This window comes from Ranitomeya imitator, chromosome 1 (genome assembly GCF_032444005.1).
Source record: "Ranitomeya imitator isolate aRanImi1 chromosome 1, aRanImi1.pri, whole genome shotgun sequence".
NCBI lineage: Eukaryota > Metazoa > Chordata > Amphibia > Anura > Dendrobatidae > Ranitomeya > Ranitomeya imitator.
In genome coordinates this window covers 591090921-591107118 of record NC_091282.1, presented here as the reverse complement: position 1 = coordinate 591107118, position 16198 = coordinate 591090921, and the positions used below count along the sequence as shown (strand labels likewise).

The following is a 16198-nucleotide window of genomic DNA, read 5'->3' as shown; positions in this document are numbered from 1 at the left end:
AGGAGCGCCGAGGAAGGCCGCCCCCCCTGCTGCCGCTGTGACCCGGAAGTGACGCGGCAGCGGTAAACCGGAAGTCCAACGCACGCTTACCGCCGATGAACGTGGAGTCCGGAGCGCTCTGCCGTACCTGCTCCTCCTTCGGACTGTCTGCAAAGGGATCACCCTGCAGAGATCCACACAGGTATGCTTGGGGTAGCCATCCGAGGTCGAGAGCCCCCCCCCAGGGGGAAGCGACCTCCTCGCCAGGAGCAGCGCTACACCGGCGTCGCTGAGGGACCCAATTAATTGGGTGTCGGCGATACAGAAATTCGGCCCCGTGGGAAGGAAGAGGCTGAGCCCCCCCGATCCGCACGCTCTGTAGGGACAGCGATCTCTCGTCGTTCCTATCCACAGTGGGACAGGAAAAACACTGAAGGGTGGAAGGGGGAGGGTCCTTTTAAACTCTCGTGTTTCCTGTCCCACTGTGTATAAGAAGGACGTCCTCCATGGTGCTGTCAGGTGGTGACCTGGAAATGTGTGTTGTTCTGCACAATTAAATCCTGGCAAAAGAGCAACCCCACTTCGAACTTGATGAACCTGTTAATACCACATTGCCAGATTATCATGCTCACACTTTGAGGACTACAGTCGAAGTTGCCCAAATGAGGGATAAATTTGCTGCCTACTTTGTCTCTGATATTGGACGTGTGTCATGGCAAGATGAAATGGTTTAAGCTGTAAATAAGTCAAATGTACCTGCAATGTTATGTACCTGTACTTTTTTGTGACTGCTATATTGTCGTCATCTTTAATTTAAGTTTATTAATAAACTCCTTAACTGAAACACTCTGTAAGGTTCTCAGTCTCTTTGCTAGATCTGCTGTGATTTTCTGTTTTTGTAACCTGGCTTTTCTGTCGGCCATTTTGCTTCGTCTTACTGCAGCTACTTTGCCCTGAGTCAGTATGGAGTTTCCAGCTTCTATGTTTCTGCCCTGTTCTCTGCCTCTTGCCTTTTTAAGCAGCCTCAGTTTCAATCAGTGCTTCTGAATCATGTCTGCAGTCAGCCTGTGACCTGCTCATGGAAGTCTTGGATTTAGTAATCCAGCCATCTCCTACTGTGGATCTCTGGGACACTGGAACTCTGCTGCGCGCTAAACAACATTTACCAGGGAAGAAACAGAGAGACTCTGAACCTGCTTTGTGCTTAATACTGAATTTAAGGTTTACTCTGGTCTGCTGTGTCGCCCGCCGTGTCTCCTGCCTCTGTACCTGCAATTATGTAAAACTTGATTCTCTGTGGCATACTTGTATGAAGTAATACAAGCAAGTCCTAACTAAACCTGTGTCTCTTGTGTCTTCCTCGCACCCAAGCACAAGACTCTAAATAGACTGTGTATAAAACATTACACACTCGTTAATACTTCACTCAACAATGCACACGTTTAAATAGTTAAAGAAAACACAGTGAGACAGTCATTGTGAATCAAAATAATTTTTATTAACAACAATAAAAACTATTTTAAAATTAAAAAAAAATAAAAAAATTTGATTATTTTTGGGTTCTGCGGGAGGGAGTGACATGGTGGACCTGGAGGGTGTTGAGCTGTGATGATAGGCTTGGAGTGGTTGGGGAAATAGGGGAAGTGTCAGACAATTGGAGGATTGGGTTGGAAACATTGACAGAAGACACATTGGGGGAAGAGGACACATTAGGCATAGAAAACAATTGGGAAGGGATGGACACATTAGAAGGGAAAGAACCAAGGGAAGGTGTGGACAGACTAGAAAACAAAGACACATTCGGAGGTGAGGGTGGAGTTGGTGTTTAATGTTTTTTGACATTTCTAAGTTTCCTGGATTTGGTTTTACTGCTTCCTCTGCCTTTTTCTTCCTGTTTATGCGTGGTGGGAATAGAAGTCTGAGCTGCTGGACTCGGCTGGATGGTAGAAGTGGAAGGCTGGGCTGCTGCACTCGGCTGTGTGGTTGAAGGGGAAAGCTGGGATGTTGCAATCGGCTGCATGGTGTAGCTGGGTAGTGTTGAAACAGTCCTAATGTCCAGCAGTGGTTGTGGATAGTGCCACTGATGCTGACCTGGAGCTTGTTGCCCTGTAGGGAAAGAACGCCAGAGCCGCCGCCTCACCGCCGCCACCTCAGCCTCACTGCCGCCAGAGCCGCCGACTCACCCCTACCTTCTGTCTCTTCCCCACTATCCCATAGAATGTAAGTCCGCAAGGACAGGGTCCTCTCCCCTCTGTACCAGTCTGTCACTGTAAACCTGTTCACTGTAAACGATATCTATAACCCTGTATGTAACCCTTTCTCATGTACAGCACCATGGAATTAATGGTGCTATATAAATAAATAATAATAATAACTTGGTGCCTATTGTTATCGGGACTGCTGCAAGGTCTCGGTGTAAGCATCCTGACAGGCCATCATCACATAGAGCTGGAAATCAGGACTAAGGTTTTCTGTTACGCCCTGTTATATAGCGGAAAAATAATGTTGCGCCGGTCTATTAAGTTCGGCTTCTAGGTGGTCAAGGCGTTTGTGGAAGTCCTGGAAAAGTGTGCTCAAGTGAGTGAACCCACTATCCATTCTTCCGACAACTGCCTTCATCCCAGCCTGGAAGACTGAGCTTAAGTGAATATACTCGTGCATGACTGACCTCTCACAGGCCCTCTGCTGCTGGCGAGCAGACCCAAGTAAAGTAGTGGCAGAGGGCTGGGAGAGGGGAAAACCTGATGGACCGGCTCCCTGTTCCACAGCCTGTGAAGCCTGCCTGGTTGCTCCATCGCTGGTGAATGATTGGGACTGGGCCTGTTTGTTGGCTGGTCGATGTGGGTCCAACAGAGGACGATCCAGGTTCTGTGGTGCTGCATCAGGTTCTGTGTGGAAAATCAATGAAAAACTTAGTAAAAAAAAATTAACAGTTTAAATAATAGTAAGACAACACAAAAGATACCTCATGTTCGCTGAGGAAGCGCAGGCCTCAGAAAAAAAAGCCGTTGATGGTACTTATATTTTCTGTTTTTTGGAGCAGCACCACTTCGAACCCGAATCTCTTCTCTCATGTGCTTATTGAAGCGATCCTTCATTGAGCGCCAATGAACTTTTACTCTCTTCACTGTGAAGGGGGAAGAAAAAAAAATTATTGCAAAAAGACACCAACATTTACAGCAAAACCGACATGTAAAAGACCACATTGCAATACTCCTTTCATTACATTACGAAACTCCTTTCTGACTTGTGGCCTTGCATGGTCCCAATCATCCAACAGCGATTTAGCCACTTCTTCCCAGAGTTGTCGGATCAAGGCTGAGTCGGAATGATTCTGATCACGGGTGTCCCACAACGCTGCTCGCTCTTGCACAGCTTGAATAAGGACCTCATTATCAATATCCGGTTGTCCTTCCTCATGTTGTGGAACCTATAGATGAAATACAAAAAAAATTTTTGTACGTTAAACTGAAAACAAATTCAATTACCGTATATATACTCGAGTATAAGCCGAGATTTTCAGCCCACTTTTTTTGGCTGAAAGTCCCCCTCTCGGCTTATACTCGAGTCATACCCAGGGGTCGGCAGGGGAGGGGGAGCGGGGGCTGTCTAATAATACTCACCTACTCCAGGCATGGTCCCTCCAGGTCCCTGGCGCCGGCAGCAGCAGCTTCTTCCTGTACTGTGCGGTCACATGGTACCGCTCATTACAGCAATGAATATGCGGCTCCACCTCCCATAGAGGTGGAGCCGCATATTCATTACTGTAATGAGCAGCAACAGTAACCGCTCAGTACAGGATGAAGCTGCGGCGTCGGGGAAGCAGGGACCTGCACAGCGCCAGGACCAGGTGAGTATATTGGGGAGGGGAGCGCTGCGCAATAGTCACCTTTCCTCGTTCCGGCACCGCTCCGTCTTCAGCTGTGACGCTCAGGTCAGAGGGCGCGGTGACGTGGTTAGTGCGCGCCCTCTGCTGAACGTCAGTGCTGAACATGGAGTGGCGCCGGAACGAGGAGCAGGTGACTATTGAAAGTTCCGGGGGCCTGAGCGACGGAGAGGTGAGTATGTGATTTTTTTTTTTTTTAATCGCAGCAACAGCAAATGGGGCAAGTTTCTGTATGGAGCATCTGTGGGGCCATAACGTTTGTGCAGCACTATATGGGGCAAGTGTTTTGTATGGAGCATCTATGGGGCCATAACGTTTGTGCAGCACTATCTGGGGCCATAACGTTTATGCAGCACTATATGGGGCCATAACGTTTGTGCAGCACTATATGGGGCAAGTGTTTGTATGGAGCATCTATGGGGCCATAACGTTTGTGCAGCACTATATGGGGCCATAACATTTGTGCAGCACTATATGGGGCAAGTGTCTGTATGGGGCCATAATTAACGTTTGTGGAGCATTACGGTATATGGGGCAAGTGTTTGTATGGAGCATCTTATAGGGCCATAATCAAGGTTTGTGCAGCACTATATGGGGCAAATGTGTCTATGGAGCATCTTATAGGGCCTTTATTAACCTTTATGCAGGATTATATGAGGCATATTTTAATATGGAGCATCTTATGGGGCCATCATAAACTTTATGGAGATTATATGGGGCTTCTGATTCAATATGGATATTCAAAAACACAACCTACTGATGTCTCAATTAATTTTACTTTTATTGGTATCTATTTTTACTTTTGACATTTACCGGTAGCTGCTACATTTCCCACCCTAGGCTTATTTACGAGTCATTAAGTTTTCCCAGTTTTTTGTGGCAAAATTAGGGGGGTTGGCTTATACTCGAGTATATACGGTACAACTCTGATACAGGCTACATGATACAGAAAAAAATTAGTACAGAGTACACAGGACAGCAGCAACAGGACCGGAGCAGCAAACAGTCTACAAGGGACCTGAAAAAAATAAGAGTACAGACTGCAAAGAGAAACAGACATTTTCAAAACTTCAATACTTACATCCGGCAGCACCAGAAAGACATCAGCAACAGGACCGGAGAAGCAAATAGTCTATAAGGAACAGAAAAAATTAGCACAGACTGCAAAGACAAAAGACATTTTAAAAGCTTCTATACTTACACCCAGAGTCTTGATAGTAATGGACTACTTGTGTCTAGACTCCCTTTTATACATCAGTGATTTTTGCAGGTGGTAACATGGTTTCCTGGACATTAGTGTGAAGTACGCAGGCGTATTGAACGTCCTTGCGTACCAATACGTGCCCATATACAGTAATGCATTTTTTTCACGCAATCATCCACACGCGGACGATTGTGCAATATTTGACGCCTCAAAAAATGCAACATGTTGCGTTCGCCGGACACCGCATGCGTACGCATCTGCATGCAAAAACATGTCCCTGCATACACAATGTTAAAGATATGTATGCATGCGGATGTGTGCCGATAATACGCTGCACACGGAAATGCTAAAGTGAACCTGGCCTTAGGCTGGGTTCACATTGCGTTAACAGCAGCCCATTCAACACATACGCTAACAGGCTGCTGTTAACGCAAGTGCTAATTTGTCATCGTGCTAGCGCAGATAGAGCTAACAGATGCTCTATCCGCGCAAGCAGTGATGGACCCGCAAAACGCTGCAGCCCGCGTCCCAGGGTCCGTCACTCAATGACGGCACATCGGCGATGTGTCTGACATAGGACTTAATGGCGGCGTTATCGGACTGCGTTATGCCGCGGTGTAACGTAGTCCGTCTAACGGACGCCTAGAACACAATGTGAACCCGGCCGTAGCCGTTTATTATGGTTAGTACACCATACTGTAAAATGGCATTGATTCAGAACGCCTGCCGCAAAAACTACAAATCCTCTTACCGCCAACAAAATGCAAACTGTATAGTATGGGTGAAGAAAAGGAAGAACAAAAGGCGTAAACTACATAAAACGGTCGTGTCTCAGGAATTCATATCCTAGCCATAAGAAATGGGCACAGTCCCACTCCAGTGAATTAGCCCTATCCGTAAGAAGCCTAATCCATAGTGACCCTCAACCGAGCCATGCTCGGACTGAAAACTTGGTAAGGACAGACTTACTCCTCACTTCCCTTCCTCAGAACCCGCCATTAATCCTGACAAAGTACTGCGTCACAAAAGCACAGCAGTGGGAAGACTCCCTACAACCCTGACTCTTGTGATTGGTGAAAAAAATCAAGCATGAAGCGTTGTGCGCAGGCGCCTGGAGCTCCTGGCCAAGCCAGGCGTGGAGCGGATGGGGATAGGTCTGACACAACGGAATTGTGTCACGTGGGGCGTCGTCGTCTGCCGGCGCGGAGGTCGCTGGAGTCCAAGATGGCGGCGGAGCTAGTGGAAGCGAAGGTGAGGCCGGGAAAGATGGGGGGTTCCGCAAACGATGCGTTATTGTCCTTCATTCTCAGTGCATGCTAGCCTAATTGTTTAGGTAACTGTTGGAAGAAGCTGTGAGCTATTGGGTAACCCCCAGCTCTGTGCACGCTGCTTCCCGTTGTGCGCCCATTATGTTCGCTTCTGTGCAGTGCAGCAAATAACCGCGTCATGCCCACTTCCTGTCTGGTGGGAAGAAGACGCACTGCACATTTCAGTGTGCATGCAGCCTTCCTGCTGATGAATGTGTGTAGTCTAGGCCTGAGGCCGCCCATTAGACTCGGATCGGGATTCATAGTGTATATGAATGATGTTGAGTACTTGGTGCCATGTCAACTACATAAAGTGATGCCTTTATGTGGCAGTAAAGGTGGATGCTGGAGTTCACAATTCTACCACTTGTCACCTATGGACTGTATTATTGTAGGGGTTTGCCACTGCGCGCTCTATGGGACTGGTTATCTGACATGGCGGAGTACAGCTCCTGGCTATCTTCAGTAGACTCATAGTCTGGGCAATAACTCATATGCTCCATTTACAAAAGGATCTGAGACCCCTGTTATAGTGATCATTGGGGGTCCCAGTAGTTGGACCCTCCTAGATTTACCAGATATCACTAATCCAGTGGAAAAGAGACAAATCTTTACAACAGGAATATCCCTCTAAATGTTCTATACTTTTTGAGCACCATTACTCCCAGGCTGCTGTATATGACAGGTTACATGCAAAATACAAATGAATTACAATGAACTAACCAGGGCTGTGGCGTCAGTAAACCAAACCACCGACACGGATTCCTCAATTTCCCTGACTGCCTCACTACTGAGCATGTACGTAAAGTTCAGCACAGATTCATCTCAATTAAAAGCTGAGACCCTTAGATCGGGAATAGAACAGACATTTATAGGACATTTCATAACTTTCCCAAATTATTATGGAAACATTTACAGTACATCCTACACTGAACTAGTGTAGGATGTGTTATTATACATTTTAGGAGCCTGAGTCGATTTGACTCCACCAAAAAGGACACCGACTCTGAATCCAATTCCACAGCCCTGGAACTAACGGACTGGTTGAGAGGACCTTGCGGGCTTACAGTCTAGAGGATACTGGTGAAGGAGACAGTAGGTTGGGGGAATTGTGGCAGCTTCGGTGATGGTGAGGTGACAGCAGACTCATTGTAGGCTGTTGGCTTTCTTGAAGAGATAGGTTTTCAAGTTCCGTCTGAAAGTGGATAATCTGTTATCTTGGGGCACATGATTCCAGAGGATTGGTGATGTTAGGGAGAAGTCTTGGAGGCTATTGGGTGAGGAATTGTAATGAGCTAGCATGCTTGGATTAGCTCATGTGCTAATCAAGTGTCTTCAGCATGTTTGAATAATATGTTCTAGTCCCCACTGCTGCATGTCTAGGAGCTGTTAGGCTATGTGCACACTTTGCGGATTCCACTGCGGATTTTTCCGCAGCAGAATTCCAAAATCCGCAGTGAAAACCCGTCGCGGTTTTTACTGCGGATTCTTAGGCGGATTTTCATCTGCATTTTCCTATTGGAGCAGGTGAAAATACGCAGAAAAGAAGTGGCATGCTGCGGAATGTAATCCGCAGCGTTTCCGCGCGTTTTTTTCCCGCAGCATGTGCACAACGTTTTTTGTTTCCCATAGGTTTACATTGTACTGTAAACTCATGGGAAACTGCTGCTGATCCGCAGCGGTCAAATCCGCTGCGGATCCGCAGCAAAATCCGCAAAGTGTGAACATAGCCTTATACTGCCGCAACACTGCAGGAATTTCAAAACAAGCAGGCAATCTGTTCATGTGTTGTGGCTGTCTTAAAGGGAACCTGTCACCCCCAAAATCGATGATGATGTAAGCTCACCGTCATCAGGGGCTTATCTACAGCATTCTGGAGAACAGGTTCCACTAATACATATCAATGAAAGACTCACAGGAATATACCCAAAAATTGGACACACAATAAATAACAGGGAAAACTCCACTACTATATTTATTGGGGTTTCTAACTTTACCTTGGTTCCAGCCCGTTGTGCCTTATTGCCCTGCACTTTAGTGGTAAGTCCTGCGCAAATTATGTACAGAGACATTTAACTTATAATTACGGCGGTGACTTGCTGCTTTGTTATTGCCAGTACATTGACTATGTCAGACTGGTTATACTATTTGGGGCATATTACACACCGGTGGATACCTGTTTCTTCTTAAAGGGAACCTGTCACCCCGAAAATCGCGGGTGAGGTAAGCCCACCGGCATCAGGGGCTTATCTACAGCATTCTGTAATGCTGTAGATAAGCCCCCGATGTTACCTGAAAGAGGAGAAAAAGACGTTATATTATACTCACCCAGGGGCGGTCCCGCTGCTGGTCAGGTCGGATGGGTGTCTCCGGTCCGCTGCGGCGCCTCCCATCTTCATTCCAAGACGTCCTCTTCTGATCTTCAGCCACGGCTTCGGCGCAGGCGTACTTTGCTCTGCCCTGTTGAGGGCAGACAAAGTACTGCAGTGCGCAGGCGCCTGCGCACTGCAGTACTATCCTCTGCCCTCAAGAGGGCAGAGCAAAGTACGCCTGCGCCGGAGCCGTGGATGAAGATCAGAAGAGGACGTCTTGTAATGAAGATGGGAGGCGCCGCAGCAGACCGGAGACGCCCGTTTGACCTGACCAGCAGCGGGACCGCCCCTGGGTGAGTATAATATAACGTCTTTTTCTCCTTTCAGGTAACATCGGGGGCTTATCTACAGCATTACAGAATGCTGTAGATAAGCCCCTGATGCCGGTGGGCTTACCTCACCCGCGATTTTCGGGGTGACAGGTTCCCTTTAAATCATCCTTGTGCACTCTATTGTTGTTAATATGTTTAGCGTTATTTTTTGATACTATGTATGACTCCTTTTGATACCGTAATAAATATTATACACCCGTTACACTCCTTTCTCCTCGTTCTCTCCTATATTTATCCTACACAGAAAACACGGAGCAAATATAATCCCAAGACCATAACTTACTAAAAAGTAACAAATTTATTAATATAAACACAAAATATGTACAGACTTAAAGGACAAGGTACAGACAGAGCTTGTATACAGAGGACAAAAAACACTGAAGATCGCATCACGGGTACAATTGAACAGAGATACTAAGAACATGCTATGCTACATACCTATGTAAGTGGCTGAATCATATAGAAGTGCATAGTACCTGATAAAGTGCAGCGGTGCATGTTCCTAGTGGGCCCATGTAAGTAATTATGTAAACCTTAAATAGGAGAAGAAAAATAGTAAGGCCATGTCAGTCTTACCCATAAGGTTAGTGCCAGTGCCAGTCCAGCAGACCCGACGCGTGTTTCGCGTGGGCTTCCTCGGGCTGTGTAATGCTGTAGATTAGCCCCCGATGTTACCTGAAAGAGGAGAAAAAGAGGTTAGATCATACTCACGCAGGGGCGGTCCCGCTGCGGTCCGGTCAAATGGGCATCTCAGGTCCACTCTGGCGTCCTCTTCTGGTCTTCACGCCGTGGCGCAGGCGTACTTTGTCTGCCCTGTTGAGGGCAGAGCAAAGTACTGCAGTGCGCAGGCGCCGGGAAAGGTCAGAGAGGCCCAGCGCCTGCGCACTGCAGTACTTTGCTCTGCCCTCAACAGGGCAGACAAAGTACGCCTGCGCCGGAGCTCCGGCGTGAAGACAAGAAGAGGACGTCATGGAATGAAGATGGGAGGCGCTGTACCGGACCTGAGACGCCCACCGGAGCAGGACCGCCCCTGGGTGAGTATAATCTAACGTCTTTCTCCTCTTTCAGGTAACATCAGCGGCTTATCTACAGCATTACAGAATGCAGTAGATAAGCCCCTGATGACGGTGGGCTTACCTCACCATCGATTTTGGGCGTGACAGGTTCCCTTTAATAGCTGTTGGGACATGAGCATATTTTATTGAGCACGCAGAAGACACTCGGTTAGCACAAGAGCATATTCGCTCATCACTACCATATGCCACATGTATGCAATCCTTGAGCAGCCGATCGAGGGTGCATACTGCTGTGCGAGATGTGAGCACGTTGTGCATTTGGAAACCCAGATTCTGGATCTAAATGTGCAGCTGGCAACACTGAGATCCATAGACAATATGGAGAGGAGTCTTCTGCTCACGGAGCAGACGCTCAATGGGATAGATGAGGGGGGGATGGTAGGATGGAGCTGCAGGACGATGAAGTAGCAAGCTGGGTGACAGTTAGGAAGCGGGGTAGAGGGAAGAGTGCCAGGGAGGCTAGTCCTGACCTGGCACACCCCAATAAGTTTGCTAAGTTGGCAGATGAGGGGGGTGCCAGTACAGGGGTAGCACTGCTGCAGCCAGGCATGTCCTCTGAAAGCCGGAGGAGTGACTGCTCCAGTAAGGAGGGAAATAGGAGAGCAGGGCAGGCCAGACAGGTGCTGGTAGTGGGCGACTCAATTATTAGGGGAACAGATAGGGCAATCTGTCACAAAGACAGGGATCGTCTAACGGTGTGCTGCCTACCTGGCTCTCGAGTCCGACACATCGCTGATCGGGTGGACAGATTATTGGGAGGGGCTGGTGAGGACCCAGCGGTCATGGTGCACATTGGCACTAATGACAAAGTTAGAGGTAGGTGGAAGGTCCTTAAAGATGATTTCAGGGAATTAGGCTGCAAGCTGAAAGCAAGGACCTCCAACGTGGTATTTTCCGAAATACTGCCGGTACCACGTGCCACGCCAGAGAGGCAACGGGAGATTAGGGAGGTTAATAAGTAGCTCAAGAATTGGTGTAGGAAGGAGGGGTTTGGGTTCCTGCAGAACTGGGCCGACTTCTCAGTTGGCTACAGGCTCTATGCTAGGGATGGACTGCACCTCAATGGGGAGGGTGCAGCTGTGTTGGGGGAGAAAATGGCTAGAAGGTTGGAGGAGTGTTTAAACTAGGAATTGGGGGGGGTATTCATTTTATAGGAGGGGAAGATAGTGCAGATAGAGACCTGGGCACAAATAAGGAAGTTGGGGGTGGCGGTGGCATGGGGGGTGGGGTCAGAACAGTTAATAATTTAAGAAATAGAAATACAGAGAGGAACATAAAGTGCATGTATACTAATGCCAGAAGCCTCGCCAACAAAATGGACGAATTAGAACTAATGTTGTTGGAGCATAATTATGACATGGTGGGGATATCTGAAATGTGGCTGGATGAGAGCCATGACTGGGCTGTTAACTTGCAGGGCTATAGCCTGTTCAGAAATGACCGTACAGATAAGCGAGGGGGAGGGGTGTGTCTATATGTAAAATCGTCCTTAAAACCCATCCTGCGCGATAATATAGGTGAATTTAATGAAAATGTAGAATCCCTGTGGGTGGAGATAAGGGGAGGGGGAAAAAATAATAAATTACTAATAGGGGTTTGTTATAAATCTCCAAAAATAATGGAAGCAATGGAGAATATCCTCGTAAAGCAAATAGATGAAGCTGCGACTCAAGGAGAAGTCATTATTATGGGGGACTTCAACTACCCTGAAATAGATTGGGGAACAGAAACCTGCAGTTCCAGCAAAGGTAATCGGTTTTTGACAACTATGAAAGACAATTACCTTTCACAACTGGTTCAGGACCCAACAAGAAAGGGGGCACTGCTAGACCTAATATTAACCAACAGGCCAGACCGCATATCAAATATAAGGGTTGGGGGTCACTTGGGAAATAGCGATCACAAAATAATAAGTTTTCATGTATTCTTTAAAAAGATGTGTAGTATAGGGGTTACAAGGACACTAAACTTCAGGAGGGCAAATTTTCAACGGATGAGAGAGGATCTTGGTGCAATTAACTGGGACGATATCCTGAGACACAAAAATACACAAAGAAAATGGGAGACGTTTATTAGCATCCTGGATAGGACCTGTTCACAGTATATACCGTATGGGAATAAACATACTAGAAATAGGAGGAAACCAATATGGCTAAATAGAGCTGTAAGGGGCGCAATAAGTGACAAAAAGAAAGCATTTAGAGAATTAAAGGAAGTAGGTAGTGATGAGGCATTAAATAAATACAGAAAATTAAATACATTCTGTAAAAAGCCAAACAAGGCAGCAAAGATTGAGACAGAGACTCATTGCCAGATAAAAATAATCCCAAAATATTCTTTAACTACATAAATAGTAAGAAACTAAAAAATGATAGTGTTGGCCCCCTTAAAAATAGTCTGGGTGAGATGGTGGATGAGGATGAGGAAAAAGCCAATATGCTAAATGACTTTTTTTCATCAGTATTTACACAAGAAAATCCCATGGCAGACAAAATGTCTAGCGATAAAAATTCCCAATTAAATGTCACCTGCTTAACCCAGCAGGAAGTGCGGCGGCGTCTAAAAATCACTAAAATTGACAAATCTCCGGGCCCGGATGGGATACACCGTCGAGTACTACAGGAATTAAGTACAGTCATTGATAGACCATTATTTTTAATCTTTAAAGACTCCATAATAACAGGGTCTGTGCCACAGGACTGGCATATAGCAAATGTGGTGCCAATATTCAAAAAGGGAACAAAAACTGAACTCGGAAATTATAGGCCAGTAAGCTTAACCTCTACTGTGGGTAAAATCCTGGAGGGCATTCTAAGGGATGCTATGCTGGAGTATCTGAAGAGGAATAACCTCATGACCCAGTATCAGCACGGGTTTACTAGGGACCGTTCATGTCAGACTAATCTGATCAGCTTCTATGAAGAGGTAAGTTCCGGATTGGACCAAGGGAACCCAGTGGATGTAGTGTATATGGACTTTTCAAAAGCTTTTGATACGGTGCCACACAAAAGGTTGATACATAAAATGAGAATAATGGGGATAGGGGAAAATATGTGCAAGTGGGTTGAGAGCTGGCTCAGGGATAGGAAACAAAGGGTGGTTATTAATGGAGCACACTCGGACTGGGTAGCGGTTAGCAGTGGGGTACCACAGGGGTCCGTATTGGGCCCTCTTCTTTTTAACATATTTATTAATGACCTTGTAGGGGGCATTCAGAGTAGAATTTCAATATTTGCAGATGACACTAAACTCTGCAGGGTAATCAATACAGAGGAGGACAATTTTATATTACAGGATGATTTATGTAAACTAGAAGCTTGGGCTGATAAATGGCAAATGAGCTTTAATGGGGATAAATGTAAGGTCATGCACTTGGGTAGAAGTAATAAGATGTATAATTATGTGCTTAATTCTAAAACTCTGGGCAAAACCGTCAATGAAAAAGACCTGGGTGTATGGGTGGATGACAAACTTAAATTCAGTGGCCAGTGTCAGGCAGCGGCTACAAAGGCAAATAAAATAATGGGATGCATTAAAAGAGGCATAGATGCTCATGAGGAGAATATAATTTTACGTCTATACAAGTCACTAGTTCGACCACACTTAGAATACTGTGCACAGTTCTGGTCTCCGGTGTATAAGAAAGACATAGCTGAACTGGAGCGGGTGCAGAGAAGAGCGACTGGGGGGTCTGCAATACCAAGATAGGTTATTAAACTTGGGGCTATTTAGTTTGGAAAAACGAAGACTAAGGGGTGATCTTATGTTAATGTATAAATATATGAGGGGACAGTACAAAGACCTTTCTGATGATCTTTTTAATCATAGACCTGAAACAGGGACAAGGGGGCATCCTCTGCGTTTGGAGGAAAAAAGGTTTAAGCATAATAACAGACGCGGATTATTTACTGTAAGAGCAGTGAGACTATGGAACTCTCTGCCGTGTGATGTTGTAATGAGTGATTCATTACTTAAATTTAAGAGGGGACTGGATACCTTTCTGGAAAAGTATAATGTTACAGGGTATATACACTAGATTCCTTGATAGGGCGTTGATCCAGGGAACTAGTCTGATTGCCGTATGTGGAGTCGGGAAGGAATTTTTTTCCCCAATGTGGAGCTTACTCTTTGCCACATGGGTTTTTTTTGCCTTCCTCTGGATCAACATGTTAGGGCATGTTAGGTTAGGCTATGGGTTGAACTAGATGGACATATAGTCTTCCTTCAACCTTAATAACTATGTAAGTATGTAACTAGTGAGGACCAGTCTTCCCACGCGTAATCCCCCAAGAAATTAGTTTGGAGATATATGGGGGAGAGAGATGATTGATGGCTTTGTAGGTCAGTGTTAGTAGTTGGAACAGGATACGATTGGGAGCCAATGTAGTGACATGCGGAGGAGTAGCGACTCGAAAGGTGGCTTAGTTGGGTAGCTTCTATGGTTAAAGGGCCACTGTCACCCCCCTCCAGCCGTTATAAACTAAAAGAGCCACCTTGTGCAGCAGTAATGCTGCATTCTAACAAGGTGGCTCTTTTAGTTCTTGGTTCATGTATTCCGAAAATAAAGCGTTTTGAAAGTTATCCAAAATACCTATCTTTGTCCATGGAGGCGGGTTCTCACTCCCCAGCTTAAACCGGTACTCTGCCGTCACTCAAATCTTCAGGGGCTTTCGGCGCCACCCCCTCCGCGCTGTTTTCGCTGCAAAACCGGCGCCTGCGCTGTCTACTACTGTGTTGTGCAGGCGCAGTAAGCTCTGGCCGTCTGACATCCCAGCCAGGCTTGCGGACTGCGCCTGTGCGGGCATTGCGGCCACCCACCTTGGGAATCCCTGCCCCGCACTGTGTTATGCATTATGCACAGTGCGGGGCAGGGATTCATAGGCAGGGCGACCACACACGCGCAGACTGCAAGCCTGGCTGGGACGTCAGACGGCCAGAGCTTACTGCGCCTGCACAACACAGTAGTAGACAGCGCAGGCGCCAGTTTTGAAGCGAAAACAGCGCGGAGGGGGCGGCGCCGAAAGCCCCTGAAGATTTGAGTGACGGCAGAGTACCGATTCAAGCTGGGGAGTGAGGACCCGCCTCCATTGACAAAGATAGGTAATTTGGATAACTTTCAGAACGCTTTATTTTCGGAATACATGAACCAAGAACTAAAAGAGCCACCTTGTTTGAATGCAGCATTACTGCTGCACAAGGTGGCTCTTTTAGTTTATAACGGCTGGAGGGGGGTGACAGTGGCCCTTTAAGTATGCTAATATTCCACATGTGGTGGAAAACTACTGTTTGGGCGCACGTCAGTACTCGAAAGTGAAGGAACACCGTTTGACTTCTTGAACGCAAAATTGGCTGGAATATTTAGCAGATGCCATGTCGCGTTTGGTGAGCCCGTGATGTGCCTAAACAGTGGAAGCCCGCCACATGTGGATCCATTTTGGAAACTAGACCTTCAGGGTATGTATCTAATGTGTGGTGAGCACCTTGAACCCCCCAGATGCTTCAAAGAAGTTTATAACATTGATCTGTGAAAATAAAAATTCCATTTTTCTCACCCAAAAATTTTATTTTTGGCTCTAGTTTTGTTTTATTTTCACAAGGGTAACAGGAGAAATTGCATCATACAATTTGTGATGCAATTTCTCCTGAGTACGCTGATAACAATATGTGGGGGGAAAACTACTGTTTGGGCACACGGCAGGGCTCAGAAAGGAAGGAGTGACGTTCTGGAACCCAGGCTTAACACCATGACGACATGCATCATACATGTACTTTCTTTCCCTACGGTCACATCCCTTTGATATGGGCTCTGGCAATGAGCCCACATCTTTCCCGACACATGTCAGCTGTTCCACCCGCGGCTTTTAACCTGTTAAATGCCGCTGTCAATCTCTGACAACGGCATTTAATGTGATCACGTCGGAAGTGTGTCACTAATGCCACCCGTGTCATATGACCGCGGGTCGCCGATGGTTTGGCATGACAACCTGGGGTCTACACCAGACCCTGGTGGTTGTCATGCCGGATTGCTATGAATGCCGGTCG

General features: G+C 46.6%; 1 protein-coding gene and 1 long non-coding RNA gene across 2 annotated transcripts in view; one reads left to right on the top strand and one right to left on the bottom strand.

Moving 5' to 3' along the window:
* Window positions 1-1455: 1455 nt before the first annotated feature.
* On the bottom strand, window positions 1456-6099 carry LOC138680619 (uncharacterized). Its single transcript, XR_011321694.1, has 5 exons — window positions 6039-6099; window positions 4947-4997; window positions 3206-3409; window positions 2945-3106; window positions 1456-2867 (listed from the first exon to the last, which is right to left on the bottom strand). It is a non-coding gene; the product is annotated as an uncharacterized lncRNA (long non-coding RNA).
* A 110-nt stretch (window positions 6100-6209) lies between these two features.
* Window positions 6210-16198, top strand: part of PIAS4 (protein inhibitor of activated STAT 4) — a 232317-nt gene continuing 222328 nt past the window's right edge. The window contains exon 1 of the mRNA XM_069767935.1: window positions 6210-6320. Within this exon, the coding sequence (XP_069624036.1) occupies window positions 6294-6320 (27 nt within the window). The 5' untranslated portion in view covers window positions 6210-6293. The remainder of the gene's footprint in view (window positions 6321-16198) is intronic.